This window comes from Cryptosporidium hominis, assembly GCF_000006425.1.
Source record: "Cryptosporidium hominis TU502 chromosome 1 CHRO011062, whole genome shotgun sequence".
Classification (NCBI taxonomy): Eukaryota; Apicomplexa; class Conoidasida; order Eucoccidiorida; family Cryptosporidiidae; genus Cryptosporidium; species Cryptosporidium hominis.
Window position 1 is genome coordinate 1 of NW_667302.1, and position 14,936 is coordinate 14,936.

Genomic DNA, 14,936 nt, shown 5'->3' on the forward strand with positions numbered 1-14,936 from the left:
TCTGTATTCTCTATTTCCAGATGAAACAAATTATTGGTATTGCTTTCGGACTGATCAACTAATGACACATTATCTTCAATATCAATGGATTCGAACGTCTCCTCGTTCAAGTCACGCTTTGAGAACAAGTATTTCAGTAACTCTTCATATAGAGATAATTCTGTATGCATTCCACAGTAAACCCCTCTAGAATTCATTAACTTTGCTACAATACAAGTTTCATTCTGGCTAGCTTTGCTTTTAAGTTTGTTGATATTGTCCAATAACTCCTTAATTTCTCCTTTCCTGTCTTTTAGATTAACTTTATATTCCATTTTTATTTTATTTTTATTATTAGAAAACATCTCTTCAGTTTGACTAATTTTCTCTAATTTTTGAGCTGATTTTTGAGTTTTGTCATCATCCTTTTCAATTAAATTATCCAAATCTTTAAAATACGATTGGTTATTTGTAAGATCGAATTCCGCATTACCATTTTTTTCAGATTTTTCCGTAATAATTGTTTTATTATCAAGATATAAATCAGTTATATTTTGAGAGTTACGATTGTCCATATCAAAACTATTAGTTTTTTCATTAATAATATTGCAATTCTGTGCAATTTGTTTAGAATTTACTTTGCAGCTTTCTCCAGAACAATTATCATTTTTCTCATGATCTTGGAGCTCTCTAGACTTATCAGAATAAATTGGTTTGTTCTCAAAGCTTCTAATACTAGAATCTAGAGACTCCTTTTCTTCAGCTTGGATTTCATTCTCTTGATCTTTCATTTTTTCATTTTCCATTTCCTCAGAATAGTAAGATTTCAAAATGCTAATTTTCGCAGTTTATATGAGGAAAAGATAGCATAATATTAATTATATAGGGTAACTATATCTTTTTTGTATCCGTTAAATTCTTCTAATTGTGTGGAATTAGAAATATGGCATGTTATTAGCGCTAGCGCCTTTTATAAATTATGTTCTGACAGCTGAGTTGTAGCATAAATAGTTATGTTTGAAAAAGATGATTCAGCGAATATTAATCAACTCTTACAAAAAAGCTCTGCACCAGACGTAGATGATGCTATATTTAATCACTATGATCTGAATAAAGTAACTCTTAATGAGCAAATAAATTCTTTTTCTTGCTCTTCAACCGCATTCGACTTAAACTTTAACTTTCAAAATAAAAGTACAAGCTCAAAGAAAGTAGATAAAAGAACTAAATTTGATCAGAAAAAAGAAGTTTATTTTGAGAATTTAAGCCAAGATGTAGGTGAAAAAAAACTAAAGCCTTCACCGAAGAAGAGCAAGTATAATTATATTGGACCGTGGAGAAAAGATCAAAAAGAAAAAGTCATTACAGAGAATATCATATTTCAGACTGAAGAAGATTTCGGAGGAGTTAACAATTTGGAAAGTGAATTTAATGATGAGACTCAAGAATCAGACACTGATGATTCGTTGACAGACGAAAAATATGCCGAAAGTACATTCCTTGGCAAGGAACGTACTGATTATCAAAATAGATCTTGGATTATCTCTCCAAATGAAACTAAAGAAAGACTTCCTAATGAACAATGTTATGCCCCTAAGAAACTTATTAAAGTTATAAGGGCTCATTCTTTGGGTGTTCAAGCTATTAGATTTATTCCAAAAACTGGGCACCTATTATTATCTGCAGGGTTGGATTCTCAAATAAAGATTTGGAGCTCTGATAGCAAGTGTATTTATATTTACCATGGGCACAAAAACGCAGTTAGAGATATTCAGTTTTCAAATAGACAAAGGGACTGTAAAAGTTTCTATAGTTGTGGATATGACAAACAAATATTGTTTTGGGATGCAGAATATGGAAAGACAAAGTGGAAAATTTTGAATGATAAGACGCCCTACTGTGTTTCAGTTCATCCAAAGAATGAGCAAAGTATTATTGTTGGCTTTAGCAACAAAAAGGCTATTCAATACGATACAAGATCTAATGAAGTTGTACAAGTGTACAATGAACATCAGGGAGCGGTAAATACTGTTACATTTTGTGAAGACGGAAAAAAGTTTGTTACAACTTCAGATGATAAAAAGATGTTCGTTTGGGATGTTGGGATACCAATTGTAGTGAAGCATATCGCTGACCCATTAATGCAATCAATGCCATATGTTGCTTTGCATTCTGATGGGCAGCATTTAGTTTGTCAAAGTATGGATAACAAAATTTTAGTTTATGATACGCATGCCAATTATAGATGTATTAAAAAGCGCTTCACTGGACTTAAAAATTCAGGGTACGCAATTCAATGCGATGTAAGCCCAGATGGACAGTATATAATATCTGGTGATATTAATGGAAAGGTTCATTTTTGGGATTGGAAAACTACAAAAAATTTTAGAAGTTTTAATGCCCATGAAGGGGTAAGCATAGGTTGTCAGTGGCACCCTGTTTTCCCTTCACGCATTGCTTCTTGCGGTTGGGATGGAACTATAAAAATCTGGGAGTAAATAAAATTGGCAAATATTTATTTATTTTATATTAACTCTAAGGAAACAATATAATTCTAATTATTTTTATTATTATCTACTCTCAAGATCAAACTAACTTTCTAATTATGTATTATTTCCAAAACAAAAATGGAAAACAATAATTCAAGGCCGGAGCCCAGCATATTTCATGCATCAATAATTGATCGAATAAATAACCTCGATCTTTCAATCCTAAACTTTTCAGCTGAAAGAAGCTCAAGAAATTTATTTTTTACATTTTTCGTTTTCTTTGTAATAATAATTCTTAGTTTTGAAAATAAATTTCAAGGCAATGGATCCATTACCAGTTCGACCATTACTTCATCTGCTTTTTACTTTGGTGAATTTCAAATGAACACTTATTTGGATAATTATCACGGAAATCCCCACGATAAAAATGGCTTATTCGCGGGTAGCAAATCAATACCAGCTATTTATGGCAATTCAAAATGGCACCTTGAATGGACGAAGTCAAGTATTTCCTCAAAATCTGCATTGGTTTCGTTAATTATACAGCTGGACAAAAATGGGAAAGCATACAACTGGAACTTTGAAAAGATTATTACTGAAGATGAGTTAAATATGGTATTTACTAGCAAAGTAAATGAAACTCCAACAAACCAAATTCAAAACTCAGATTCAAATTACTGTCTTCTGGAAATTGATATCTCTAATGATACCAACTTAGTTAATCAAATATTCCCACAGAAGGAAAATGAAAAATATAAATTTAGAGGTAGTAATATAAATGAAAAAGGGGAAGGTAAAAGCCAAATAGAATTTATAATTAAATCTCTGGATTGCAACTTCAATGTACTTTTGAAAGGGGAGCCATTCTCAATGAGTTTGTTCAGACTAAATATTATTCACTTCTCATTCATATATAATTTAAAGGTACTTATGGAAATTAGAGGAAGCGTAATACAGCTTGTACACAGTAATTCACCAGTTATTGGGGCAAGCTTCGTCAGTAATACATCTATTTCTTGCTTATTTATGCAGATTATATTAGATATACTGGAATGTGTATTTATTTTATATTGCTCATTTGCTCTACCTTCACTACTGTTTTCTTCGTTTTCACTTATGATACTTTTTAAATGGATTCATATTTTTTACATAGAAATAAAGTATTTATTTTGGATTTGGAAGTCAAATTATTTACAAAATGCTCCTTCAAGTGAAATAACTATCATTACAACACAATTTTATAGAAGGCTTTATGTATTTCTATTTGGAATAGTGCTTTTCTTTATACTTCTATTCGGAATATGCAATTCAAGTATACTATTTAGCACTTTTGCAAAGAGTCTAAGTAAGAGAAATATAATAATCATTCAATCCGTGCCATATTGTATTTATGTATCACTATTTTTATTTCTCATCCCTCAAATTCTAAATGACCTACTTGCTAATACTATTCATTTGAATTCAACTCTACCGCTCCACCCATATTTTATACTTACATCTTTAATTGGCAAGGCATTCGTTCCTATTTACGTTTGGGGATACTCTAATTCTATATTCAATGCTCCAGTATTCCAGTATTTGAATCTCATGCCTATCTCAACAAAGAACTCTCCATTACTATCTATTTTCATATTTTTAATTACTTCAATACAAATGATAATTTATTTTGTGCAATTAAAATTTGGACCAAAGTGTTTAATTCCGAAGATATTCAGGCCAAGACCGTATAATTACTTCAGATTAACAAGTAAAGACATTTACAATGGAGCTTCAAATGAGGAGGATACACGAGAGGTTAATATTCCTATTGATGGAGAATTAAATTCTGAATCGTTAAATAGATCTAAGGTTAATTTTGCTCAGGAAAATATTTCAAATACCGAACCATCAGGACTTGATGAAATTGAATTAACCAATTTCAACGATAGAACGCATACAAATAAGCTCTGTGTGATTTGTATGGTGAATGTTTCTATATTTAAGGACTTTGATCACGAATTGTGCGCAGTTTGCACTCCCTGTGATCATATATTCCACCAAAAATGCCTTAAACAATGGATGAGCGTTAAGCTAGAATGTCCAACATGTCGTAGGCAAATACCTCCATTCGATACTAAATGATATTGTCATCAATATGCTTTAAAACGCCTCTCAAATGTTCAATAGAGTGCTTTCTAATAGAAGTGAGCAACAATAGGCTACTTTTAGCATACCCCTTACTTCGAAATAGCTCCAGTAATCTCCTTGCATATAACCGTGATATCTCATCGTTTCTATCACCTAAAAGAACTTCGACGTCGTAAATAATACCTGCTTGATCTGTAGATACATGTAAGACTGATCCGAAGGTTTCCGCTTCGCTCAAGACAAATTGAATTTTGTTTGAAAATATTAATCCAATTATTTTCGTCTTTGTTCCTTCATGTTCATATAAAGGGAATTGGTCTAATATCTGTGGGAAGTCACTGCTTTCAACCATATTTTCTTTTGCATAAACACATGAATGTTAAATTATTTTATAACAAAAAAAAATTTTAATATATATATTACTATAATTTTCACTTTCTTGTCTGCAGAGCTGTATTAATTAATCTTTCTGAATTTTAGTAACACCTGAAATTTGGTAATAATTTAAATGCCATTAAGATTTATAACCAAAGCGGTATAATTTTAAACCAGAACTAGCGTTATTTGTTTAAGTTTATGAATACAATGATTGAAGAATATCTAAGTTCTAACTTCAGTTTACATCACTACTTATAGTAAGACTAGGCGACAAATAAGCTACTGTTCAGGTATTATTAATACTTTATTATTTTCTTGGGTATTTTGCAAATCTGAATAAAATTGAATTATCAAAATTTTTAAATGTGCGGTTTTGACTTAGTAGGAATCATTTTAACTGTCAAATGGCCATATCAAGAACCTGAGATTATATTTTACCATCCCCCAAGCTCCTTTTCTATATTAAATGAGAAAAATGTTATTCAAACTAAGGAATGCTTTGGACATGAATGCTCTAAACTTGCACCTTTGATTCTACCATCTGACTCAGCATTATGGAACAAAATGTCCGATTTAGTCATTGAGTCCAAAGATTTTCAACATAGATTTGTTTTTTTCCCAAGTTCAACAATCCATACAAAATCCTTAAATCAAACCTTATTTAATAATATTCAAAAAAAGATTAATATAAATAATAGAAATCTCAAGTTGGATAAATTTATCGAGAGTTTCTCCGTAACATTAGTATTTATTGCATCAACTTTGATAAACTATGAATTTATAGAAGAAAAGCTATTTAGAATTGCAAGTACTCTTTTATCATGTGAAATTGCAAATAACTTTATTTCTGTAGAAATTTTGAGGTCCAATGAAACTTCGTTCGAGTATTTGAAGAATTTATACAAGAGTTGCCAGAATAATAAAGGTGGTGCGTCGATTGGAAGTGAACACATTAACTTAAGTGGGTCTGAAAGAAGTAATTTGCAGGAGCATATCTTTTCTATAGTTGAGAAAAACAATAGGCTTTCGAAAAAGCTTATTAAATATTTTACGAGATTAAAAATCGATTGCAATGATTTTACAGTAACACCATCAAAACCACACCAATTTTTTTCTTCTATAGATAATAATTGCCTCCAAAACCCTGTAGAGAGTTCATATGATGAATTAACTTTTTATATTGATAAGTCTAAACTTTCTAATATATATAAAGAAAATGAACTTATAAACGAAATTTCGAATATTGCAGATCCACACTTATCCATCAGAGATATTTCAGTTGAACTTTTAGAACAACCATCAAATATTTTGAAGGTTTGCCAAAAACTGATTACTAAAAAAGTTGCAAAGGTTTTGGAAATAATAAGATATGACAAAGTTTATGTAATTTGCCCTGATTCGATAAAAACTCAAGTAAATAGATTTAACTTAAAATACAGAGATATTATTGATTGGAAAGGATGTAACCCACTTATATTGATTAGCTCATTTTTTTGTAATGGAAAGAAACTTTGTGATGTTAGAAGTGAGCTTGTTGAATTCTTCCAAAAATTTACTAGGGAAAAAAGAGCATCTGAGCGTTTAATTTATTATCCATATGAATCCTCTGATAAAATATACTCTTCTAATCGCGATGAAGCATTAAAAATAGTAAAATCCATAATTTCATGGTTATATGTAAACGGCTGTATAGAAGTTAAATACTCAACCAACGCGCCGAATGACAATATAGACCTTTTTAAATAAATTTGTCAGAAAAAGAGCAATTGTAACAATGACAATTAATCAACCAAAATTTTTTGAAAATATCCGTGAAAAAATTACAAACAACAGAAACTATTCTCTTCTTACTAAGGCGATCAAAGCAGATGCAACATTTGAGTGGACTAGGGTAAGTTAAGTTTAATTACTCACTAAACAAGAAAATCAAATTTCAGGACGAAGTTTCTCTTATAACCTATTGGATTCTCCAAATTTGTGCACTTTTATTCGGTGTAGGATGTGGAATATTTGGACTCAAGGGTGCAACAGTTCTTATTTCTGCAATACTTGGATTAGTATTTATTGGAATCACATATCTTAATTTACTTGATATTCCGGAAAGAATTTTAGATCCTACAGAAATTGTCATAGAAAATGTTGCTACATGTCTGGTAACATTTATTCTAACATGGACTACACTGTATACGCTAATTCATAAATAGAATCGTTTTACGACAATTGATAACTTTAGAAATGTCTAGTAGAATAGTATTATTTTTCTAATTTATATTGATTTCTAGTAAAATTTAAGACATAAATGCGTTAATATACAAATATTTACATCTTTAAAAATACGCGATTTTTTTCTTGAGGGTAGAAATTTTTTTTCTGCGTCTGAAGGAAAATACCGGATTATTATTTAGGTCTATGAAAAATGTTTAAAATATATTTAAAAATACAGCTCCAAAAATATCTATCCTAAGATCCAATATAACTTAATTTACATTCATTGTATATGATAGAATTGCCACCTAAGAATGAACTCGAACTATTATAGGCACGAACTTTCAAATTTGGTTTGGATACAACGGCTAAGAAAGGGCGAGAAAAAAGTTGATGAAATCTTAGAATCATTTGTACAACAGGATATGAAGATTTGGAATCCTGGGAAGTATCTATTTTCACCAAAAATTGCAATTATTTTGTTCTTAATTGGTGGCGTCTTTCATGCAGTATTTGCAGCATTTTTCTTTTTCAATTATAGAAGCAACTCATATGTAGAGTATATTAGTGAACCGATACAAAATAACGTAAGCAGCCTAATATTCAACATAGAGAATGATATTACTGGGGCAGTAAATATAAATATATATATAGATAACTTTTATCAAAATTTCCGATCTTATATTCAAAGCAGGCCTTCAGATATTTTCCCCGGTTTTACTTGTGGGACAGCAAAAACAATTACTTACTTACGACAAGTTCGTGGAAACACTCTTGATAACTATATAAATAAAATCCAAGTAGAAAAAAATGATGAAGAAACTGGTGAAGAAGTACCCTTGATACCATGTGGATTGTCATCCATCACGTTTTATAATGACAAATTTGAGATATATATGTTAAAAGAGGATGGCAAAAAAGAATTGATTAACGTTGAAATTGACCAGTTATCACTGAAAAATGACTTTTCAATGTTTGCAGTCCCATATAACAAAATGATGTGGATAAAAACCACAGACATACATTACAGAATCTGGATGCATGGTGCATGGCTTCCCAGCTTCAAAATGGTTTGGGGGCAAATATCCCATGGATTAAAAAGGGGAAAATACGAGATTAAAATGATTGATAATATGTGGCCAGCAGAAAATTTTAACTCGAAAAAAAGATTAGGAATTGAAAGAGTGTCGTTTCTTGGTAGTAAAAATATTAAAGCAAGCTATTTCTTCTTTATTTGGAGCGTATGGTTATTCACAATATCTTTTTTATTTATTTTTATGTTATCTTGTTCGTGCAATACATTAAAAATTATATTGAGAAGCTTCTTAGAATCGATATAACTAATATACTACATCCCACTCAATTTCATTGTCATCTTGCTTAGAAGCTATTTCTTGACTTGAACTAAAATAAAGAAGAAAATATAAGTTAAAAATTATTATAATATTTGTGATGATTAAATATATATTTTTTATAATGCTACTTTCATGAATTGAGAAAACTTTTTTCGACATACTACACCCCAAAAAATAACACATCTTGTGAAAAATATAACTTGTAAGAATATATTCCCGAACTTTATTATTATTACTTGAATTTTTTGTCTGATTTATAACAAATAATATCGCCGATATGTTGAAAAGCACTCCTGAAAGTAAACTAGTGATACTCTTTACCATTGAATTGTCTGACCAAATATTAAAATAATATATAACCCATGAGAAAATGAAGTACCAACACCAATCTCTGAACATAGAAATTTCAGTTAGCAAGCCAATTAAGGGCAATAAAATGCATAGCACAATTGACTTATCTTGTTCGATCAAAAACATCCTTGAAATTATATCAAATTCCCTATTTTCACATGTTATTATTCCAAATAGAAATACGGAAAAAAAAAATACACAACTATTGAGCAATTTATTCTGATTAATAAAAGCATTCTGTTTGTTAGATTCAATATCCAAATTTTGATGATTAAACTCATAATCGTTAAATTTAACTATTTGCTTTACTTTCCCATCACTCATTTCATTGTTTTTCAGCGTTAATATGCATTTATTCTTGAATGCTATTATTAAATTAACAAGTTTTGATAAGACCGGCTTTAGCAACACAGCTAAAGTAATAATCATGATTTGTGCTATAAATATACCGTTACCTCCAATTTTGGATATTTTATCAATAGATTCGGTTTTTGATATAATTCTTGTACTTCTTAAATAGATTATGTTTTCCAATTCTGTCAATTTGTTTTTGCCAAAATTAGTGTATTTATCAACTGTATTAAATAATAAAATACAAAGGAATATACAAGACATTATTACACATCTAGTTACAAGTAGCCCATTGTAGCTTTTAATTCCTCCATAGCTATTTCTTCTCCAAAGTTCATAGTATACATTTAATAACTTCTTACTACTGTCAATTAATGGCAGAATATATTCATCTTCATAATTTTCCTCTGAATCTAAATGTATTTCTCCATACTTAAAAATAGGCCAGAGAACTCCTAAATTTAAAAAGTCAATTGTAATTCCAACCATTAAAATATTTTTCTCAATGCACACTAAATTAATAAGAACTAAAATTGAAAGACAAATTTTCAAACTTCTGGAAGACTCAATATCAATTAAGACTCCACAATATAAAAGTAACAGCATCCACCCAAATAAACCTAAGAAATCATCACATTTATTTCCATCAATCTTTATCAATGTATATATCAATAATATAATGTTTATTACAATTAGTAATGCCACTATAACTGTTTTAAATATTACTTCGCTATGCCAGAGCTTTGAAAAACGGTAAAACTGAAGCTTGGCACTTTTTCTTGAAATTATATTCTTACTTAGATGCATATTTTTTAATATCATGTAGTTCGAAGCTCATATTTTGAGTAAGTAGGTTATTTGTGTGTGCACACTAAGGTAGCGCCCATTTTGACACGTCAATTTTGGAGAAAAAAAGTCGGTATCACTATATTTAGACTTATGATTATTTCATATAAAAAAAATAGATATATTACTAAGATAAATATATGGCTGAACATTTGCTTAAAGAAATTATTTTTTCACTTAGCAAGAAGGACTATGTATGGATAACTTGCTCTTTTTTATCATTTTTACTTGTTAATTATTACATTACTAAGTGGATATGGGGCAGCAATCTTACATCTTCTCAAAATGAAGGTAGTACTCGAGGCCATGAGATTGAAACAGCAATTAATATAATAGACAACCAAAAACTCAATAATAGTTTAAAAAAAAAAATTAGAATTGAAGAGCTTGCGAGCAAGCAGTTGATAAACGCTAAACAAGCAAGAAAACAAAGAAGAGAGGCGTATGAAGCTAAACAAAGGCTAAAGGCCGTGAAATATGAGCTTCATGAAAATAGAATTAACAAAAAAGTTCTTGAAAAGCTGTCTGAAAGGAAAAAAGCGCTAATATGTGAACAAAAAGAATACGAGAAATGGAGGCTCAAGATAAATATTAATGAAACTGGTAATGAGTTCGAATTCGGAGATGAAAATCTCAATAGTGAATATGAAGATCTAAGCAAATTTATAAATGCGATAACTAGGGAAAAGATCACTAATATCAACGATTTAAGCGTTGAATTTAATATAAGCATTGAAGACGTCATTTCCAGAATTAACCAGCTTGAGGAGCAAAAAATCATAGATGGAGTAATTACAGACAAAGGGCAATATATATTTATAAGCGAACAGGAGTGGGAAGGCATTAACTTTTGTATTAACAAAAACGGAAAAATATCAAAGTCAAAAGACCTTACATTAATTTGCAATGATGTAATAGCCATGTAATATATTTCTTGTTGCGGGCTCACACGATTTTCAAAGACAACACTCCCCCCCCCCCCCCCCTGAAGACATCAGGCTTTCTCCAGGTAACTATCACTTTGATTGTTTTGCGTAAGTGATTTAAACTTTGTTTAAAATGATTAAGAGGACCCTAGTCTCAACTATTGTTTTTGCATTTGCCCTCATCAAGGATGCAAGATCTCAGGATGTTATTCTGGAAAATAACAATGGGAACATAACTGAATTGGATAAAAATAGCACACTGGAAACCTTGTCAAATTTTACGTACTTAAATACTTCAGAAATCCCTCTAGTCTTGCCGTTTGAAGTACTTGATCTTAACATGTCTGTGCATAGAAGCTTGCGTGCAAAGAAGGAGCAGAAAAAATATAATTGTTCATTCAATTGTATAATTTCTGACTTGGATGGTTCATTAGCTGGAGTTGGTTCGAGTTATATTGCCGAATCAAATTCAATGATTTTCGGAGACATTCTCTCATCTAATATTAATTTTTTCCTTGCTACTGGTAAATCATACACCAGCTCATTGAAGTTTATTACAAAGAATCTTAAGAACTCTGTATTCACCGGATTTCCAGGAGTATATTACAATGGTGCTCTTGTCTTTGGTCCTGGTGGCATTAAGGATGTATTATACGAAACCAGGATTAATTCCGAAGATGCATTGGAAATTGTTAACTATATTAAAAAATTTGCTGTATCTAATGAAAAGTCTTTAAGATTTGAATCAAATATAAACGGAAATTCTAAGTATGCAAAGATTTCTAATAATGAAGAGAAGGATGATGAATCTGCTGATTCGCTACGCCTATTGAACATCGCAATTGAGAACTCTAATGGCCTATTCGTTGATGGATTTGAGGGCGAAAACATGAAGGAGTACATAAGCCAAGAGATTGATAGTATGGTTCATAAGGGTGTTAACTTGTCGAAGTTTTTGGAACCAAGAGAAGGTGAAAAGATTAAGGGAATATTCAAGATTGTCATAGTGGAGAACCCTGATGTGCTCCTTCATTTAAGAGAGCATTTGGAGACGTTTGTCAGAATGTTTGGCTGCAAAATCTACAGGTCAGTACCAAATGTATTGGAAATTGTCCCTCAAAATGCCTCCAAGCTGAATGGTGCTAGACTCATCTTGAAGAAACTCAAATTAAAATTCCACCAAGTAGCATATTTGGGTGACGGCGAAAATGACTTGGAGATAATGTCTAAAGTCGGTTTTCCTATCGCAGTTATGGGTTCAATCCCTGCAGTTTCTTATGTTTCTAGGGCTGTCCAAACGTTTTCCCCAGAAACTAGTTTTTCTAGTTTAATTGCTGAGTACTGCGAGGTAGAATGTAGCAAAAAGAAACCTAATTAGTCGATAAGCTTTGCATAAATTGAGTTGTGTACTCATATATAAAGATTGAAGCTGATACGTGTACATTGAGCGATCTTATTATCCCATATTGAGGAATTTCAATGCACTGATCCACAATTGAAACAATTTCAGAGGGTATACCTTCTTTCTCTTTCCCTAAAATCAAAACAGATTTTTCTGGGAAAGCGCATTCTTTAATGGAGATACTAGAGGACGTTTGCTCCAATCCAAATATCTTGTATCCTTCCATTCGCTTTTTCTGAACGTATTCTTTGATCTTTGTAGGTTCCAGCTCGTTTATCGGCAGCCATTTTTCTGCTGTAACAGAGATTTGTCTGAAAATAGGGTCGTTCATAACTTTCTTGCTGCTCAACAATAACTCATTGGCGCGGAAGACCTCGCAGGTCCTAGTTATTCCTGCTATATTTGGAACTTTGTCAACAAGGCTTCCTATTACTATTAGCCCTGATCTATTTAACAACTGGTTATCCGACCTCCTTGATCTTGGCTCACCGGAAATGAGGCTATCGTAGTGTGGAGGTTCGAATTTTAGTTGGTAGTTATGAGACCTCTGAATTTCTATTGCGTTAGGCTCTTCTTTCTCTTCTTTTTCTTGTACGTAGTATCCGCTCATTTCTTTGCATATGATTTTCTTCAGTAGATAGTAAAGACTCCACGAGGGTCTAAGATCTCCAAATATCAGATGGGAGTTCAGTATGTATGTTTCGCATTTATCTTGCATTGCAAGTAGCTCCTTTTCAAAGTTGGTTTCATAAATATCGGTATTGCCATCCAATTTGCTTAAGATTGAATCTAAGCATGATGAACAATTAAAGAAATTCTGGGATTCCTTTTGATCCGAGAACTCTACCAAATTATCTCGCGGAATAATATTTTCTACTGCACAATATTTAATTGGTTTCCAAATAGTCCAAACTATTGATAAATTCTTTAGCATCTTCAAGATATCATTATTATTGAAAATACTATTAACTAAAGTTCTCATATATTTTGATTCTTCTAAAATAAATAAATTAAGTAAAAACATTCGTTTGGAAGTATCTAGTTTATTACTCGCATAATATCTTGAATTTCGGATTATCTCTATTTTAGCCTTAGTTTCTTCAATCTTGAAGGCGTTTTTAAAATCAATCGCCAATGAATGAATATTTTCAGTGTCTGAGGAGTAGCAACTTTCAAAAGACCTTTGTAAAATTTCAAAAACGTAATTATTATTATATGCATCATATAATGTATATAGAACAACATTTCTCAAAAGGGATGAGTTTGATATTGAATAGCTGGTAAACAAATTAAAGAACGAAACGTACTTATCAAGAAATTCAATATTTATTTTAATCCATAAATCTCCTTCAAAAGCAAAAATATCGCTAATTACTTCCGTCTCAGAGTTATCGTTAAATGGTAGAGGAGAGACATCTTTCAAAAAATGTATCAAATAGCTTGAAATGCAAAGATAAGAATAAATTACTTGCGTATGATTGTTAATATTGTTTGAAAGGCCTTCAATAATGTATTCAATGCACTTTTTTGGAAAATATACGACAATATTGCAACCAAACATGTCAATATACTGCCTAACATCTGGATTATAAAGGTATTGTAGATGCTTGAAGTAGAATCCAATTAAATAATTAATAAATTTGTCTTCGCTTGAATTTAAAATATTCATTAAACAACAAATCGACTGCCAAATATTAATTAGAAATTTATGATGGTTGCTATTTGGCAAGGGAGGGAATTTTTTTGCATTTTTGAAACTATTTTCGGCTTCATTAATTAAGAAGTAATTTGAAATATTTAAATCAGTTTTATTTACTTGAATATTTGTTAAAGCCAGCTTATCTTGAACTGACGCTGGAATAGCACCTTCTAATTTTTTTGTCAATAAAATAATTGTCATTGAGATGAATTTTATTAACGAATCATGTTTTTTCGAATTCGAATCTTCGATAATATTTGACAGATAAATAATTGTTACATGTCTTACAAAACTACCACTATCCTCATATATCTTACATCTTCTATAAATATCAATCATTTCACTTATTCCAACATTATTCTCTATAGAAAATTCTTGAAATCTCACTTTGCTCCCGTCAATTAATCCTTGCTCTTCAAAAATGATCAATTCAACTAAAATATTTGCAAATATAATAATGTTACTAAGACTTTCTGAATCAATTTGAATCATGTCTCTTGAATATTTAAGAGATTCTTCAAAAATATCTTCATTGCAACTTTCAATATAGTTTTTGATTAAATCCAATAAAGGGAAAATAAAAAATCGTACATTACCGTCATTTAATTTAATACAAGAGTAAAAATGGTTGGCCACCTTATTTATTAAATAATATCTTTTAAACAATATTGTGTATTCTTTTTTCGTCAAAATTGAATTAAAAATTGTGAATAAATTATTTCTATAGATTCCATTATCTATCAATTCATCGCAATTTTTAATTATTAATTCAAATATTTTATTCAAGAGTTGAGAAATGAAGTTTTCTTCAAAATTATAATAATTTTC

The 14,936-nt window shown here is 30.6% G+C and overlaps 9 protein-coding genes across 9 annotated transcripts; 6 read left to right on the forward strand and 3 right to left on the reverse strand.

Annotated features, from left to right (window-relative positions):
* Nucleotides 1-785, reverse strand: Chro.10206 (hypothetical protein; the record flags this gene model as incomplete). The annotated part of the gene is made up of 1 exon (XM_661621.1): nt 1-785. A coding segment is annotated over one exon (785 nt), but the record flags the coding sequence as incomplete, so codon positions are not given.
* Nucleotides 786-992: 207 nt separating this feature from the next.
* Nucleotides 993-2,477, forward strand: Chro.10205 (transducin / WD-40 repeat protein family). The annotated part of the gene is made up of 1 exon (XM_661622.1): nt 993-2,477. One exon carries the CDS (start codon nt 993-995, stop codon nt 2,475-2,477), a length of 1,485 nt encoding a protein of 494 aa, XP_666714.1.
* Nucleotides 2,478-2,606: 129 nt separating this feature from the next.
* On the forward strand, nt 2,607-4,589 carry Chro.10204 (zinc finger (C3HC4-type RING finger) protein family). Its single annotated transcript, XM_661623.1, has 1 exon — nt 2,607-4,589. One exon carries the CDS (start codon nt 2,607-2,609, stop codon nt 4,587-4,589), a length of 1,983 nt encoding a protein of 660 aa, XP_666715.1.
* Nucleotides 4,590-5,336: 747 nt separating this feature from the next.
* On the forward strand, nt 5,337-6,719 carry Chro.10203 (hypothetical protein). The annotated part of the gene is made up of 1 exon (XM_661624.1): nt 5,337-6,719. One exon carries the CDS (start codon nt 5,337-5,339, stop codon nt 6,717-6,719), a length of 1,383 nt encoding a protein of 460 aa, XP_666716.1.
* A 773-nt stretch (nt 6,720-7,492) lies between these two features.
* Nucleotides 7,493-8,518, forward strand: Chro.10202 (hypothetical protein). Its single annotated transcript, XM_661625.1, has 1 exon — nt 7,493-8,518. One exon carries the CDS (start codon nt 7,493-7,495, stop codon nt 8,516-8,518), a length of 1,026 nt encoding a protein of 341 aa, XP_666717.1.
* Nucleotides 8,519-10,057, reverse strand: Chro.10201 (hypothetical protein). The annotated part of the gene is made up of 1 exon (XM_661626.1): nt 8,519-10,057. The coding sequence occupies one exon, from the start codon at nt 10,055-10,057 to the stop codon at nt 8,519-8,521; it is 1,539 nt and encodes a 512-aa protein (XP_666718.1).
* Nucleotides 10,058-10,221: 164 nt separating this feature from the next.
* Chro.10200 (ENSANGP00000010471) lies at nt 10,222-11,007 on the forward strand. The annotated part of the gene is made up of 1 exon (XM_661627.1): nt 10,222-11,007. The coding sequence occupies one exon, from the start codon at nt 10,222-10,224 to the stop codon at nt 11,005-11,007; it is 786 nt and encodes a 261-aa protein (XP_666719.1).
* Nucleotides 11,008-11,140: 133 nt separating this feature from the next.
* Chro.10199 (hypothetical protein) lies at nt 11,141-12,385 on the forward strand. Its single annotated transcript, XM_661628.1, has 1 exon — nt 11,141-12,385. One exon carries the CDS (start codon nt 11,141-11,143, stop codon nt 12,383-12,385), a length of 1,245 nt encoding a protein of 414 aa, XP_666720.1.
* On the reverse strand, nt 12,378-14,600 carry Chro.10198 (hypothetical protein). The annotated part of the gene is made up of 1 exon (XM_661629.1): nt 12,378-14,600. The coding sequence occupies one exon, from the start codon at nt 14,598-14,600 to the stop codon at nt 12,378-12,380; it is 2,223 nt and encodes a 740-aa protein (XP_666721.1).
* Nucleotides 14,601-14,936: the final 336 nt, after the last annotated feature.